General features: G+C 37.7%; 1 protein-coding gene across 7 annotated transcripts in view; it reads right to left on the reverse strand.

The window, feature by feature from the left end:
* The window catches only part of UTRN (utrophin), a 351,387-nt gene that overhangs the window by 101,764 nt on the left and 232,223 nt on the right, over positions 1-17,400 (reverse strand). For all 7 annotated transcript variants that reach the window (XM_040060117.2, XM_040060120.2, XM_040060116.1 and 4 more), the window contains one exon: positions 11,971-12,127. In XM_040060117.2, the coding sequence (XP_039916051.1) occupies positions 11,971-12,127 (157 nt within the window). The remainder of the gene's footprint in view (positions 1-11,970; positions 12,128-17,400) is intronic.

Consider the following 17,400-nt stretch of genomic DNA (forward strand, 5'->3'; position numbering starts at 1 on the left):
CAGGATTTCTTTTTCTTTAGAAATAGAATTTGAAACCACAAACAATTTCACATTAAGAAAAAAACAAAAGCAAAACCAAAACCGTAGCATCAAATTGTTATTTTTAGTCCTCAATACTTAGAAACAAGCTCTATGCCATGGCAAAGTTACCTAGTAAAGGTGTGGAGAAAAATAAAAGTAATAATTAAAATACTGAAGGTATAAACAATAACATTGAGAACACAGGGAATGTCTCAAAACCAAAAACTAGAATTGGTTTTAGTAACTGAATGCCAAAGAATATTTCAACATAACTGCAACAATTTCCCAGAAATGCAAATTGTAAACTTAAGGCCATTTAAAAAAAGGTGAAAAGATGCAAATGCAGCATGATATCTATATACTACTCTCTTTCTCCAAAAAACCATAGTGACAAGTGTACGGTATAAATACAGATTTTTTTAAAAGTAAAGGAATTTCACTTATTTCTTGTATTTAGTTCATTTATACTGTATTTAGCAACAGGGTGCACTAGCTTCTGTGCTTTTAACTCTGAAGCCATTGTTTTCTTTGAAATCTCTTCACATTTTTCTACAAATATAACAAAAAAGCAGTAAGCATGCTTACTTAAAGTATGGAGAGATTTTTTAGGCCACACACATCATCTTGGAACCCAAGCTGTTTTTCCAGAACAGCATTAATGTGATTCACATCTGACCTGTGTCTGTTGAGTTTTCTCCCTAGCAATAAAAGTACCTTTGTTTCTACAACACCACAGGGTTTTGTTTATTTGTTTGTTTTATATACTGTTCTGTGCTTACCACTAGCCAGCCCTAATGGATCTAGCATTAAAATAATAACTTCTTCCTTCTCTTCCAGTGTTGCTGCACCAGCACCATGCAAAGCATAAGCAGGAAGACACAGGTGAAAAAAAGGGTTTGAGAAACTGCAGCCAAACACCCATGCTCACTGGACTAAGAATCTTGTAGCAGACAGAAATGTCAGAAGGCATTATCTGCACGATGATATAGGAGAATACAAGTTCATCAGAAAATCATCACAAATGAGGCTGACCTATTGAAAATGAGTAATTTCAACCAAGCATGACTGCCTTTGTAGCAGTCTGTGTTTTAGTCAAAGCCTGGGGACTTGTTTCTATATCAAGGACTGAGGCTCCTGAAAGCCTCCCTACCCAGCGTGATGGCAGGCGCTGACCACAGCACTGATGTCAGCATCAAGTATTGCTCAGTATTTCTCTGCTACAAGTCTTGAGATTGAAAAATCACATGCAAGGGATAAAATTATCAGATACCACTGAAATTTACCTAAAAATTACACCCTACCCGTCCCTTGCATTTATTTGATGATAAAAATATTTTCACAATTAGTCTTCCCTCTCCTCTCAGGGCATCAAATTGCTACCCTTTCAGCATTTTGTTCTGTTGGAGGGTTTCTTCCCTGGCTTGAACCTTATCCCTTCAAGGTAGTGAATGCTTACATAAATTTCTAGCCTCTCTCTTCTGAGGCAGATCCATCACTCAAAAAGAAGATGGAACCACAAAAGAGAAAATATACAAATACCTGTTATTTATAAAATAGAAAGAAACAAGAAAAACTTCATCAGATTGATTCCAAGGTAAATAAATATACACTGTATAAAATCTAGAACAAGGTGAAAAGAAATTTTAGATGACCTGCAGTAACATATAAATGAAAAAAATATGTATTTGTTTCAGTAATTTCTTTAGAACTATCCCATTTACTATTGTCTCTTCTATTACTGCTAATATTAAATTCTTGCTGACCTATTACACTGGCTTAATGAAAAATATACTACTAAAAGTAATGATTGGATTCAATCATTCAAGCCTCTGTTGGTACTGAAAATTTAAATTTAGACCCCAGTCAATCACACAGATATAAAGTATGCATTTTTAATGACTGTTTATAAAATGATAAGCATTGTCCTTTCATTAATCATGATATTATACTTTATATTTTACAAATTCTTCTAGTACATAAGCTGCAAAACAGCTGTTTCAAGGGAGAGGAAGTCTGTGGGTTTTTTAAAAATCTATTACTTATGTTAGGACTTTTAGACTAAAAATTCCTTAGTAACATAGAATGCATAAAATTCAGTCCAACTTCAAACAAAAGGGAAATAAAATGTAACAGCATTTTAATGATTTATGGCTTTGGTTTACTCTCTCTTAAGCTTCTAAATATTGTTTTCAAACACAAAATTGCTGACAACAATATTATAAAAGTGACTATTTAATATCATTGGCATATTGTGTTATACCATCAAACACTGGCATAGAGATTTTGTCTTTCCATTTGTACATTCATTTAACAAGAAAGGTCTAAAATATTAAAACCCTATCATAAAATACATGAATTACCATTAGCAGCAGCTATTAAATTCTTTGAGATCATCTTTGAAATGTTCTCTCACCACAGGCCACGCCTGCTCATTTAAGGAACAGGCCCCCAGTGGCTGGAAGTTCAGAAGAACTATTCAGCTTCCATATCCCCTCAAAATCTGTCCCGCAGAGAAACAGGATATAGGGATAACCAACAGCAACTACCTAACAGCACAGTCATGTATCAGGAACAGCATGGCATCTCAGACTACCAAAAACTAGAATTAAGGCCGTTCCTCATTCACTGCAGAACCACAAAAGGCTGCTCATGTCACAGAAGTTACTGCATTTGCATTGTCTGCTTCACGGAGTGGGCAACAAAGTTTCACATCCAGTTAATACAGAGTGCTCGAAACCACTTTAGGACACAGTAACTTCACTACCAGCACTGACATAACCCTACATTGCCACTAAGCAAGATAGAAAGGACTCTCGAGAAAACTCAGGTTTTGTACAGGATGCTTTTCAAGTGTCCTCACACATTACAGGCGAACAAGTCATAAGATGACCAACCAAGCATGTAAAATAACTCATTAGTAGTAAATGTGTGAGGACAACATTGCAGTCCTTCCAAAAAGAGGTGCCTAAAGAATCACCCCAAAACCAAGACACAGACCAAAAGAAACCCAACCCCACCAGCCAAGAGCCACTTCGTTGAGCAAATATTTTCTGTCTAAATTACACCATGCTCATAAAATTCAGTACCCTTCTGATTAAAACAAAGGAATCTCAGTAACTCTAAGGAATCAGACACTGCAGACCTACTAGGCACAGCACTGTATGGAGGAACTGTATTTGTACCATAATCCTGAAGCTCAGGGTACCCCAAGTCTTCTGATGTGGACAACTACTGATGATACTTTAAATGACACAAGGACAGGAATCATGTTACCAGCATCACAAGATAGCATTCAGGTTCCAAATCTGATTAAAAGAGAAAAAACCCCATCTCTTCCCCAAAACAACTAACCCTGGATGAATCTGCAAGTGGTAAGGACCTCTAGCAGCCCAAGGTGTAGGAGTGGGCACCTAGACCCAATATAATGCCTTTCTGAAGTGCAACACTGAATTCACTTTGCAGGAAACACATTAGCAAAAATATAATGTAAAGCAGCTTCCCTAAAAAGAAAGATTAAAATCCTTAAGCATCATTTTAGGCTTCGCACCCTTTGGCATCCACAGCTGAAAGACCAAAACTTCAGAGAAGAAAACTGCTTCTAGTAATATTCCTAGCAATTTCCCAGCCCCACAGACTAACTACCCTGGAGAAGAGAAATTCACCGAAATCCAGATCAGAAGACAGAGATGTGTAGTAACTGTCAAGGAACTAATATTAGCTATGGTTAAGAGTTCTTGGAAAGGAAACAAAACAGAACAAAATACCTCTTGCGAGATTACCTTGCCCATTAAACCCATACCTACCCTTGCATTCTAAAAAATGCAACGAAACAAAAATGGGAAAACTAACAAAAAAGTGTAAGAAAAAGAGTCCCATCCCCTCCCCAGTTTTGTACGTACATTTTGAAACATAGAATCTGAATCTCTAGAATCTGCATGAAAACAGGAGTGGGTGGCTGCCATGGAAACACAATTTTTCCAATTTATTGCTGATCTTCCTAGGGTGGATTACTGACTGTAATAACAAGGGATTGAGGATCCTTGAGTTCAGGAGTTAACTGGAATAAATATTCATCTTCCCTAAAGAGTCTGCCTGCAGCAGCAAGAAGGAGGATATAGATTAAGATGTTCTTAACCGAAAATAAAACAGATTCTTCACCAGTCCCTGTCTGCAAATGCAGTAAGTTTCAAGAGGATTTTAAAGTGGTAACAGCCTCTGTCTTATTGCATATTTAAGAAGTGCATAATAAACTAATGCTTTCATTCACTTTCTCCAAAACAGTGATGCATAGAGGACTCTGCCCACTGAGAACACAAGTCGAAAGAAAATAAAACTCTCTTGTGTTTGCACAAAATTCATATGGGAAAGTGTCAGTTATATAATAAGGTTCTTAAGATTTGCATTAATCCCTACAAGCTCCAGTCCACACCTTGACTGACAAGTGAACAGCCTTGTTAAATAGAGTAGGTTTCTTCTTAGTGGTCCACTTCACCAAAACAGATCACAGAGAAATCAAGGAAAGTTGAGCTGTTTTTATTGACTATACAGAAAGAACCTCAAATTGGTGTCAGAATAAGAAAGGTATGAGCAGGACAAACAGTTTTCATCTCTAATACAGGCTATGAAGGCATCTGAAAAAAATATGGCAGTGGACCCTGTATTATTGTGGCTCTCTAGCAGCACTCCCCAGCTGAAAAAACTGATTCATTGCAACTGTGCCAGTGTTTTTTCCTGGCTCTCTGCCTTTGGAAAAACAGACCTCAGCAAAAAACAATATTTGCATTCAGAGAAATGCCCTGTCTCATTTCCTTATACCAGTTCATCTCTGGGATCCAGTGAGGTAGCTCATCTGTTGGCATATCATCCTTAGATTTCAGATAGCATCCAGCATTTTAAAATGCAATTGAAACATCAGCTGATCTTTAAAAAAGTATACACAAATTGAAATCTATGAGCATTTTTCTCGGCAGTTACAGCTCAGGAAAAAATTCTTGTGAGTTTCATTGCCCAGTCCCTGAAATAATTTGCATAATATGCCACTGCAACCAAAAAAATAGCCAATAAAATACAGACCAACCTCTGAGATGACAAAACAAAAAACCACTCTTGTACTACAGTATCAAACATTGCATTGATGCAACTTCATCCTAAGTATCGCATGCAATAGCAGTCACTTTAGCTCCCTAAGGATATAAGTAGAGTCAGAAGAACACAAGATGAACAGCACAGGTAACTAAGAGAATAGAGAGGCTGTCTTACGGATGGAGATTAAAGATCAGTCACTACTATGCTTGTGCTCCATCACGTTCCTGGCTGTGCTCATGGCTCACCCCTGAATATCAGGCCACAGCCAGACATGGTATTTCAGCTCAAGACACAGAAGTGAAACAGATGTCTGCTGCATTCCAACACATCAAGATGTTACAAGATGTCATTAGCTGTGGATGGGCTACTACTGACAACTAGAGAGGTTTTTTTGTGAGGTGAAATAAAAAGATGCCACAGAAAGAGGCACCCAACTCATTGAAGCCTTTAAGGACAAAGAGAAAGGCTGACTGCTGTGCTGTTTCTGCAATGTAAGCCTAATTTATGACACAAGCATTCTCCTCCACAGCAATGTCAGAATAGCCTCTTAGATATTTGAGGATATTTACAAATCTTTCTTTATTCAGTGGTTTGAAAAAGACCCAGTGAGGTCCTAAAAATTTATATGGGAGTCTTTGATTGAAACAAATGAGACAATGGTTCCTCAGGAAAGAGCAGCATGAGCTCTATACATCAAAATGATATTACTAAAAAGGCAAGCCCACCGAAATGTTGCGTTTATTGTACTGGAAAACTGTTTGAATGTTTTGTTTGAATGAATTGGTTTTTTCCACAGTAAGACAACCTGCTTTACACTGCATTAGTGACAGGATAATTTGTCCTTTCATTATCCAGGTTATTTATTATTTTAAGTACTGATCCATTGCAACTTTCCTGTCTTATCGCAAGACAACCACAATTCTGGGAACAAGATGAAATACAGCCAGGAGAAACAATTTTTTTTTGTAAAAGTTAAAAATACACTGCACTGGCATCCTAATCTAACACTTCATTCTTTGTGCCATGCTTTTATTTACGCATCATTCTTCTGGAGAAAAAGCCCAGGAGAGCAGCGACACACACCTGAATCATTCATATAACACCCAAATCAGTTTAAGTAAATCCTTAGTGAGCAATGCATTTAAGTCTGTCCGCTTGAGAATCCTCATTTAACTTCAGGCATTAACTACACTCTTCCTCTCCTGTAACAAAATACTCCCACCCACAATTTCCACTTCTTCCTCCTAAACACTCCACAAAGAAAAGTCTCAGTTGTAAAGATTAATTAGTTGTATTGTCCTTGAACAGTACAAATTTTCAGTGTATTACAACAGCATATTTTTTCCCCAACAATCAACATTCAGGACTCTCAAATAGGCAAAATTTCAAGAGTTCTTAAAAAACTCTTATCCCTTACAAGTTTACTTAAGGAGCTCTCATACCCCTCAGTAATGCTGATTGACTATTGGGAAGGCTATTCCCCCTCTTGATAGAGCATGCTGTTTTTGAAACCACATCCTGACTTTAACGAGCCACTTCAGAGCAGCGTGGTACATATTGCTTAAGCTCCTGCTTCCATGACATCCTTGTCCATCACACCAAGTTAAAGCTCTTCCTCTAAGCAAGAGGCTGTATTGATTTCCCACTTCAACCATGGACCCCTTAATTCTACTTTCTTACCCCCTCACAGCTCACACTGCAGTCAAAACTAATGTTTTAGCAACCACCCGTTAACTGACCGACCAATTTAGCTGACCACCTCTAAGCAGCAGAGATTTTGTGTGCTTCGTGTCTTATGTGATGAGATGAGTAACAAATTAATAAAGCTCTTTCTAGACTATAATTAAGAGCATAGCCTAAAGCAGCACCAATACTTTAATGCTTCTCTTTTCATTTTTAGATTTAGTAAATCTTAACATTGAAGAAGATTTTAATGCAGAAAATATCCCAGAAAAACAAATCTAGAATAATTAAGTAAGAATTAATTTAAGAAGAGGTCCATTGCCCAAAGTCAGACAGGCAAACTGAAAGAATGAAGAAAAGTTTAAGGCTAGAAATAGATTTTTTTCCTCACAGACTTTTCCCACTGTTAAAGAGAATAACAGAATTACAAGCACCCTGAAGGGATAACAACCCATAGAAAGTGGTTTCCAGTTGGCCATGCTAACACTTTTGATTAAGTGAAAACAGTGAAGTAAAACAGATGGAAATACTACAACTTTCATTATTTTATTACTTTAACAAAACAAGTGTGAAACATGAAATACAGACAGCAAGCCAAAAAGTTTGAAGAATATCTAAAATATTAATGACCTATCCATAGATATAAAATTATCAATCAAACATTCACAGGTCCTTTGCCAATTCATTCTGAGCTCAAATGAAGCTAAGTTAAGCATCTCTTTGATCCAAGATGCATGCATTATTTAGCATTAGCCAGACATTTGTTCATTTATGCAGACACATGCCAACAGGATTTATGCAAGAGGGTACCCATTTCTGCTTAATTTGAAATGTCCTGGTTCTCTCTCTGGAATCTAAAACACAGTGATTTATAGCTTGTGGGGAGTCTTTGTATTTTAGGGAAAGCACACTTTCAAAAAGCTGCAGTTAAGAAACTCTTCCAGTGGAAAAGTGAGATATATAAAGGTTTCAGTACATCTCCAAAGAACCAAAGAATCTGTGCTGCCTCCTCTTGTACACACGTGTGACTCTAGGCCCTTCCATATGCACAAAAACAGCCCACTGATTTTTCATGATATTTTTGCATATTTTCTTTTCCTGCATACTAAAATATGCACGTAGGGGTGGATTTTTGAGGGATGGAGACTGGGAGGAACAGGCTTGGGATGGTGCTTTTGGTTTCTCAGTCTTGGTGAATTGGTGTGAGGTTTTGTTCCTGGTCTATGCAGCTGATCAAAATTTGCATTACACACATTAAAATCCTAAATAAATATTTATAAGGAAGACTAGTAAAGAACAGAATGAAAGGGAAACATGAGCTGATAAGTGAGAAACTGAAATTTTGGGAAAAAAATTGGCAATAAACTCTGAAAGGGTAAGTGACTTCAGTTTCTTTCCCCTATAAACAGCTCCCTGTGTCCCACACTTCTAGAGTGTGAATGTTGACTCAGATACAGGTACACTCTGTATGAACAACTTTTCAGCCCAGATACTTTTAAACTTCTCAGTGTCCAAAATTTTCCAGTCTTCTTGGGACTTCTTGCTCCACAACCCCTCTTTTAAAGGCAAAGAAATTTTGAGAAAATTTACCTAATTTAATAGAAAAAAAAGGAAAATAGGAAATTCAAGCACCATTTTTTAAGCTTCCTCTTGCCCTGCCCCCTGCAGCGCACAGAACAACACTCAACACCCAGACTGCACTTAGCATTTAGTATGTGATAAGACTATAAACGACTACAGATGACGGAAGTTTGGCTGAACACCACAAAAAAAGGGTCAAAAATTTATAAATATTTGCCCCATCCTGAAAGATTCCTGTTAACCTGGGAAATATAGGCTAAATCTGTAGCCCTAATTCAACTTCTTAACAGTACTGTGGGTATAGTTTGCTTTTGAAGCACAGAAGAATGAGCGATATTTAAAACAAAAACAAGTTTAAAAATCAAACAGCAAACCATTTATTTCCTCCTGTCCAAACAGACCTCAGCAGCACCCAAACAATGTGAGCCAACCCAAACTGTCATAGAATACTCTATTTATCTATCTAGCACTGCTGAAGCCAAGCACTGAGTGAGGGAGATACTAACAGAGGGAAAGGCCAATAGAATTAGCGCCATTAAGTTAAAGCAAACAAGTCATCTCTTCTACCTGAGGGGGAAAAAAAGTAGGTTAATAAAAACAACAATTATTGAGTAACTAGAGGCAAAAGAATAATGCTAATACAATAGAACTCAGAAAAAAAAGGAGAAGGAGATGGGACTGTCATGAGGGCACATCTTACAGTGCTGAGCCACTATTTTACCACTCACATTTTGAAGTGTCAGCAAGAACAACATCAGGCAAGCAAGTTGGAAATAAGAGAAAATGGGTCACAGAGTAGTGGAGACAAAGTGAGGTACTGAACTGCTCAATTTGCATGAAGACAACTTCAAATCTACACTCAGATATGGAACTAAAGGAAAGAGGAGAGCAGAGGCACACAAACAGACTTGGGGGAACATTTTCAAGGACAGGTGACGCAGTGCAGCAGAAGTGCAACAAGGGATCATAAAAAAACTCTTTGATCAAAAATAAATCTTACAAATGAAGTGTTCAGGAGGTTTAATGCTTGAAGAAGCATGGACAAAGAAGCATTTTTAAAACTACCAGGACAGCTGGTGATGAGAGGTAGAATAAAGGGAGTATTCTTTGGAGCAAGGGAAATCAAGTCATATCTCTGCAATATTCATCTGATACAGTTATACCTCAAATTTGAAACACTGAAAACTCCCATCTTAACACAGGATATATATTCTAAATGGAGCACCTTAAAGACAAAGCAAATGACACCGACCAGCAACATCCACTACAAAGCACAGAGCAACTGACAATACAGAATTACATAAAGTTTACAAAAAAAATCCACTGAAAGGGCAGTTTTGGCATAATGTTTTGAACAGGAAAAAAAAAAATCACAGGAATAAAACTCATGCTCCTCTACCAAGGACACTTCATCCAGCATCCTAACCACATCAATCAATCACTTAACCTTGTTGAGGAAGCAGAAGGACTTCTAACAGGTTTGGGTTTTTGTTTTGCTGGTTTTTTGTTGGTTTGGGGTTTTTTTTTCCCCCTTCAGTTTTCACTTTCTATCTGAAAAAAACCACAACTTTTCAGCTTGATCAAGTTTATTAGTAAACTGCAGCTTCAGCAAGGAATGAACAGCTCCTGCTAAGAAACAACAGTGAAACATTGCCATGAGAATCAAACCAATAGACAGCTGTGGTTCAGCTTCCCTCCTCTGGAAATAGCCAATAAGCAACGCTTCAAGGGAATGTGAAATGCCACCTGCTAATAATTTGTATTTGGCATAGCACAGTATCCTTCCAAGATATATGAGAATCTCTTGGTTCCCCCTAACAAAGTAACTGTTTGAAAACAGTCATCCAGACATCATCTAAGAAATATCTGCAAGTGTACACAGTGCTTTTGCCGGCATAGGTATATACCATAGCTATACAGTGGGGTTGCTTTACCTTCATGCTGCTGCAGACCATTAATGCTGCTCGTATTGAATACTTGACTCAGGCAACTATATCCAACACTCCCTGTGACATGGCAAGAACCTTGCCTTTTTGAAAAATGAAAGAATTATCTCCAAAAGCTCCCAAATGCACTCACTAGAGTCCTAACCTTGACGCTTAACAAAATATCAGTTATTCTTTAAACATAAGGGCAAGGATTAAACAACCCAGAGATGCTCTCTCCTTCATACTTCTGCAGTTCACTAGTGGTCCAAATGACTAATTCAGCATCATTACTTCTCAATTTTTCCAGTTCAGAAAAAAGCCCGTTTCCTTAATCAATTTGAGTTCTTCAGATGAAGGGAACTTACTAGTATTAATCTGCTACTATCAGGCACAAAAATACTGTAATCTACACAGGACACAAACAAGCCTTTAGAAAATGACCTGTAGAAGTCTAACACCTTCCACTGATCTCCTTCAAAATCAGATTTGGCTCTGTTTCAGCCTTTTATTGCTCTTTGGCACTAGTAATCCACCATTTCATCATTACAAAAAAAAAAAATCACAGCAGATGTGCCTACAAACAGAGCATGATGCTTTAAGTGGATTAGGAAGAGATGAACTCTCAAGAAACAAAGTTCCTGAGTTTATGCTAATAAACTTACTTTAAAAGACTAAATCAAGGAGAAATGTATGCAGATTTCCTTAAGCACTTCTATTTTGTAGTGAAGATGCAAAAGTGCTGCTCATGACAGACTACATTTTCTGTACTACCCCACAGTATTCCCAATATTTCTGTATTAGTAAGTTTTTCCAAACTCAAATTTTGCCCTCATCAAACACCACAGCAGAAAAGACACCAGTGCAGCTGGCAGAGGGGAACATATTTATCACACATGTAGCTATATAAAGCTGCACTGCTCTCTTTCCCTGTTTACACCATACAGCTCAACAAATGAGATGGAACCACCTTTACTAGATTCAATTTTTCCAATGGCAAGACCATCTTCACCTGATTATTGATCAGGGTTGGCAAGATAGAGTCTACATGAGTGAAGAAAGGTAGGTACTTCTCAAGTTTTTTGCTGTTGAGAAGTATTAAGGAATTAATAGTCTATCATGTGCAAACCAGAACAGGACAAGCTAAACCAGAAAAACAGAATGGCAGGCTATAGTTACAACAGTACAAGGAATACAAAAATTTTAGTTCTCTAAAATAGTTTTGCGTTATCTCTGCAGTGTAAATGCTCATGAGTAGGGGGCTGCTATCACTGGTGAGTTTAGTAACATGTAGAAAGGCTCTGTTCATAATTTTACTGAATTTACATTCATCTTTGCTTTCATGCTTCTTGGTCACTTCTTACTTTTGCATGCCTTCCTTAACTTTTAGAGTAAAATAACAGTTTCACCCATCAGGATTCAAAAAACACCTAGGAACAGTAAAGAAAAAAATGTCAGTTTAGACCGAATATATGTCTCAAAAATCCTTTAGATGAAATTTTATAGTGTGTCTTAGTTGTGCTTTACTGGGAAAGGCGGATAAGCAAAATGGATGGAGACCTAGAGCTTTTTTATAGAAATCAGTCACTAGGGAGCATTCATCATTTCTCCTGTACAAAAATTTGCTTCATTCTATAATTCACAGCAGCATATCTATAAAACTTAAGCAACTTACCTTGCAGTGGTCATACTGCTGCTGTAAGGTTGGAACATCCCCTCCAACAGGCATTTGTTTTTTCAGTTCTTCATCTTTTGCATTCAGCCATTTGATTAACTCTTCCAGAGATGTCAGCAATCTGTTCCATTTCTCTGCACTGGCCTCCAAGTGAGCCCTGTGAGACAGCATAACAGCATCTTTAAAGCCCTGAATCGCAAAACTAGCGTGGGAAAACAATAAACAAAATTACTACATCAGTAAAATGAGAATGTTTCAAGTGTTTAACTGTAGAGCTACTTTGTGTCAAAAAAATCTCTATTTCAGAACACTTTGCACAGTAAATCAAAATAGGCAAAGAAACAAGAGAACAAAGATAAATATATCCTTGATGCTTTAACTCATCTAAAACCTTGAACATCGCATGTCTAAGCAACATAAAATCCTGTGTTTTGTTGTAACTCCACCACTGTTTTGCAACAAGCTCATTTTAGCTCATTTTGTGAGCTATAGCACTGCAAAACTGAACTCTTTCATGCCAGGACCTTGACTCTCCAGAAGGAAAATCCAGCGTGTTCTACCAGCAGTGATCAACAGCAAATTGTCTTTGCTGCTGAACATATCAATCAGAGACACAGGTTACTTAATAAATCATCTTTAACTGATGTTACTAGACAATTAATACACTGAATAGGTTCCTCACTTTAACTGACAAAAAAAGTCCAACTCGACAATACCGTTTTCTATAATTTTCAGAAATACCTTGATGTAATGTCTTCTCCCTGCAGTGTCTAAAAGATGCATAGAAATCTTCAACAGGGACCAGCTACCCCTTTTTTACTGCAGTCATTCTATGTTATGGTAACATTCAAGACCACCTAATTTCTAATTTTTATCAGCAATGCCCAGTTTCTTTCTTCACACAGATGGGGAAGTAGAGCTGAACGACATTCAGTTCAGTCTGACACCAGTTCTGCAAGTTTCTCCCCTGCTTCTGAAGGGTGAATAAACTAAACTCTATTCTCTTTCCAATTTTACAGATTGTTGGTTATCTTTTTTTTTTTTTCTTCCTGATTCACTGTGACTCACACTTAAAAACTTTCACCTGTCTTATCATTTCACATGGCATTAGAGTGAATGTTTTGGGCTGATACACCAACATTTGGATTGAAGGGATCATGTGCTGCAAGGTTAACTTCAACACAAGCTTAGGTTTGGCCACACGGAGATCACCCAGGAATGCTGGGATAGGTGAATCAATAAAGCAATCAAGTAAGAGTATATAAGGAGGGAAATACAAAGAAAAAAATTCCACATTTCTCAAAAGGATGAAATAAGTACCATTAGAAAGAGGAATCTATTCTCCTCCACTCCTGTGAAGGAAAGCACTTAGGTAACTACTTGGGAAAAAATATAAAATTTAAGTACTTGCTAGAAGCGACATTTTACTACCTACAGTTTTGTGTGTTATGCTTTCTATTGTCCCTTATTGCTCTCAATGGTGCCTTTATCTCAATACTGAAGTGCAACAAGGCCCAAACAGCAGAGTCAGCATCCCACCCTGCACTGAAGCACAAGCAAGCTGTTGTGTTGGCCTTGGTGTGCAGGGCAGTAGCTTCTGAGTGGAATGTACTGCCTCCACTCTCCTGATATTTTTTTCAGAACTGGCCCTTCTTTCTTGAAGTGAAAACAGAGTTATACTTATTAATCAGGCGGAGGAGAGACGTTGCCCTCTCATCTAAGCCAAGGCAGCCCACACCTGAATTTACAGTTTTGCCATCAGACTCCATTTAAAAAAAATCTGTATATATATAATCTTTGAGAATTTCTAGTACCAACTACAATTAAAATGTTCAGATTTATAGCTTTCTGTACATATGATAGTGAAATCTCTATTCATCATTTCTTATTACTGTTTCTAGTACATATAAGCAGCGCTCGCCTCTAAAAACGGGCACTCTTTGAGGCTTCAAGATTCTGCTCTAATTATTTAGTGGAATTCTTGTATGAAAAACAACTTCGAGATTTGTAAGGAGGGGAAAAACTCCTGCATCTAGATAAAGGACATATAAACAGTGATTCATCACTATTTTGCAATAATATTAATAGTGAAAAAACTAATCTGATATTAATGTGAATGATATAGCATATGTTACAGGATTAAATGCATTGTAATCTACCACTTAGTACTTGTGTGCATGCCAAATTAATGTCAATACCAAAAATAACACTAGGAAGCACATGGTTTCAAAGTCCAGTGCAAGTTAATCCTGCAGAGGTAGAGCAGTAAAGGGTGGAGAGGAAATGGACTACACCAGCAGGGAGTTCAAGATTTTTCAGAGCACAAAGTGACCTAACATCCCAAAGAAAGACATTAAAAAGGGAAAAAATACACAGGAAGAAACTCATCACATCAGCCTCAATTTTTCCAGAACACTATCCTTTTAATCTTATCAAAAGCAGTACTGAAACTGAAAGCAAGATGATGCAGCAGCTGAAGAGCAGACACAAGCATTCAATTCTCCTGGGGAGCAAAGAAATTCATATCCAGAAAATCCCATTCAAAGCAAATGCTGCACAGCAGCAAGACAGTCAAGATATGCTTAAATTGCATTTCAGTGTAGTTTTAGTATCATGTTTACATTTGTAATACAGACATTATTAGAGACAGAAGATAACTATGCATAAGTTCTGAAATGTTTCTTGGGCTTTTCTGTTCTCTGAGTGAGGATTCCTGGCCTTTGTTTTGGAATTAGTACTTCTAGTGATAAACAATCTGCAAACAAAGCTTCAGGTGTTTGTGCTCATGTGACAAATGAACAGGCAAACTCAGGGATTTACCAGGTCAAGTGGTGGCTTAAGAATCTGCTCTGATCAAAGCAGAGGTCAGTTATGGATGACTGTTTTTGCACATGAGTTAGAGCACAGACACTCACCAGCAGCAACCACCTGGTATGCAAAGCACTCCTAAGGGAATCCTGGATGAACCTGAAGAACACACAGATGCTCCCATCCAACTGACCAGACTGAGAGGAACCCTCCCTCCCCCTCCCCATGCTGTATGAAATCATCCAGAAAACAGCAGCTCTGACATAACTCTCCTGTTGACCTGGAGAGGCTCTCTTCCCAGCTAGAGACCCCCTGAGCTTTTGATTCTGCTATGGAGGTAACACTTTTCCCGCTGAGTGACAAGGGAGCACATGGAATAAAAAAAGATTGGCGGGTGGTCCAAATATAGAGGAACAGAAAGAAATTCCTTTTCTGTTTCTCCCATACTTTCACCTCTACCCTCACCCAAACACTGACATGCTCACACCTCCTGCCCCAGGAGAAAAGAATCTCCCCCAGAGCATTTGGCTTTAAAAAGCAGACCTCCACAAGTCCGCAGCTTTGTTTTCTTCCTGGAAATAAGATAAAGAGGAAAAAAAGAAAGAACTTCAAGAAGAAATGTATGGCATCATAGACACTTCAAGTACAGGCTTAAGCAGCTTCCATGGATTTAAAAATATGTCAGAACAGTGCTACTTGAAAAGCAGAGCTGGAAGCTCCCTTTAGTTACAGTAGCAAAGACATAAACTCAACACAGTGACCAACAACACCAGATGTGAGGTCTGAAGTGATGAGAAAAACCCATACTATCTCTGTGAGAGCAGTACTTTCAGCAATTAAAAATCAGCATAATTGGAATGCACACGTACCTGAAAATATTCTAAAAAGCTTATGGAAATTTTAATTTAGAAGTGCCATCCCAAGCTAAAACAAAACAATCAGCCTTTTCACTTTTTAGTCCTATCATCTAAGAATTACATATCATTCTCACTAGAGTCATCCATCCATGCTTTCCAATTCATCCTTGTAAAAAGATACACCAAGAAAAGAAAAATTGAAGGCAGACAGACTTCGTATAAGTTCTGTGCTTAGTTACTTCCCTATGAAGGTTTTCAGGAGTCTTGTACAAGTTAGAAAAGTGAACTGCAATCAAAGAACAGAGCAAAATACATGAACTCAAATACTACGATCTTTTCAGTAATGACTGAGATTTGAAAGGTTAATTTACTTGTCTTAGATTTGCACCAGTATTCTTTTTCTTGCCTATCTTCCACTTTGATCTCTGGTGACATGTGGCTCTGCAGTACTGCAGGTACCAGCAGAGCAACATTAATGCTGCCCAGTGGGATACCTATGCCATACCTATGAAGAACAGAAAATATGGGTCTGTATTCAGAAAATATATTCCCAATTACAGAGTACTGACTGCACAATCAGTCTTTCTGTACTACAGCCTTGGAAGTCATAGCTGTACAGGATAAGTGGCTTGAAGGCCCGTTTTCACAGCCATCCATTTCTCCAAAATTATGACTGACCCTAGGAATGGCCAAGCAACCCAATGGTTCTTTCTAGGACTCCAGTATTGGTAAGCTATTCTTTTAAGAGCATGCTTTTGTCTTTCTCTCACATAGACCTGTGAACAGAGCTCATAACAACTCAAGTCCAACAGCTCTTGCATTAAATTGGGTATGTAGTGGAGCCGGTCTCTGCAACCCCCCACAACAAATGTTTGGTTCTTTGGGTTCAAGTTCTGCCTGTGGGCTTTCAAGGAGCTGATTTACCTGTTTCATTTAACTGTTCAGCAGGCTGATGATAGGATAAGTGGATATGAAAAGTAAATATGACATATTCTCCTCTACTTCACCCAAACCCTTGTGCCTGAATTTCAAGGTTGGCTCATTTTCCTGGCCTTTGGAATATTCATATGAATGTTCAGCATTGTTCTTTTCTTTTAAAAGAAAAGTTTTCTCAAACCAACAAGCAAATAGTCGCAATTAAAAGCTCTAGAAATTATTTTCTATGTAATTAATTTTCATGTAGAGTTAAATTCAATAATGAATATGGCAGTATCTATTTCAAAAATGGCATCACAAAGTTTTAACAATTACCACATTTGAGCTTGGCACAGATAGGGTCAAAAAACTGTAAAATGTATTCCTGGATTATTAAGTACTTTAAAAAATTTTTCAGTTGAATAGCAGCAATTAATAATTCAAAAGCAATTAAAGAGATCAAGACATTTAAGATGCAAGTTCTATTAACTTAGTAATTTCAAACCCAAAATTTTGTAAAAACAAAACCATCAACCAACTCCTGATTTCTCCTCAAAGTAATGGCAGATTTGCAGAATTATTTCACTGACACTGCCATTGATTTACAATAAGGAACAACTCAATGAACTTTCTGGAAATTTTGGTGCAAGATCAGCAAGTTACGACTGAGAAGCTCTGGAGAGAAAACAAGTAGTGAAGCCTACCTGGTGAACAAGTTCACCAAGTTTCTACATTTCTATATCACTCAGGGGTCCTTCATGAAAGAGAATAGATATTTCATTTCAATGCTACGGTCACATTTGTCAAGCCTCTTAGAAGACAGGAACTGTGCCCCATCACACCTTGATGT

This window comes from Hirundo rustica, chromosome 3, assembly GCF_015227805.2.
Source record: "Hirundo rustica isolate bHirRus1 chromosome 3, bHirRus1.pri.v3, whole genome shotgun sequence".
NCBI classification, from domain to species: Eukaryota; Metazoa; Chordata; class Aves; order Passeriformes; family Hirundinidae; genus Hirundo; species Hirundo rustica.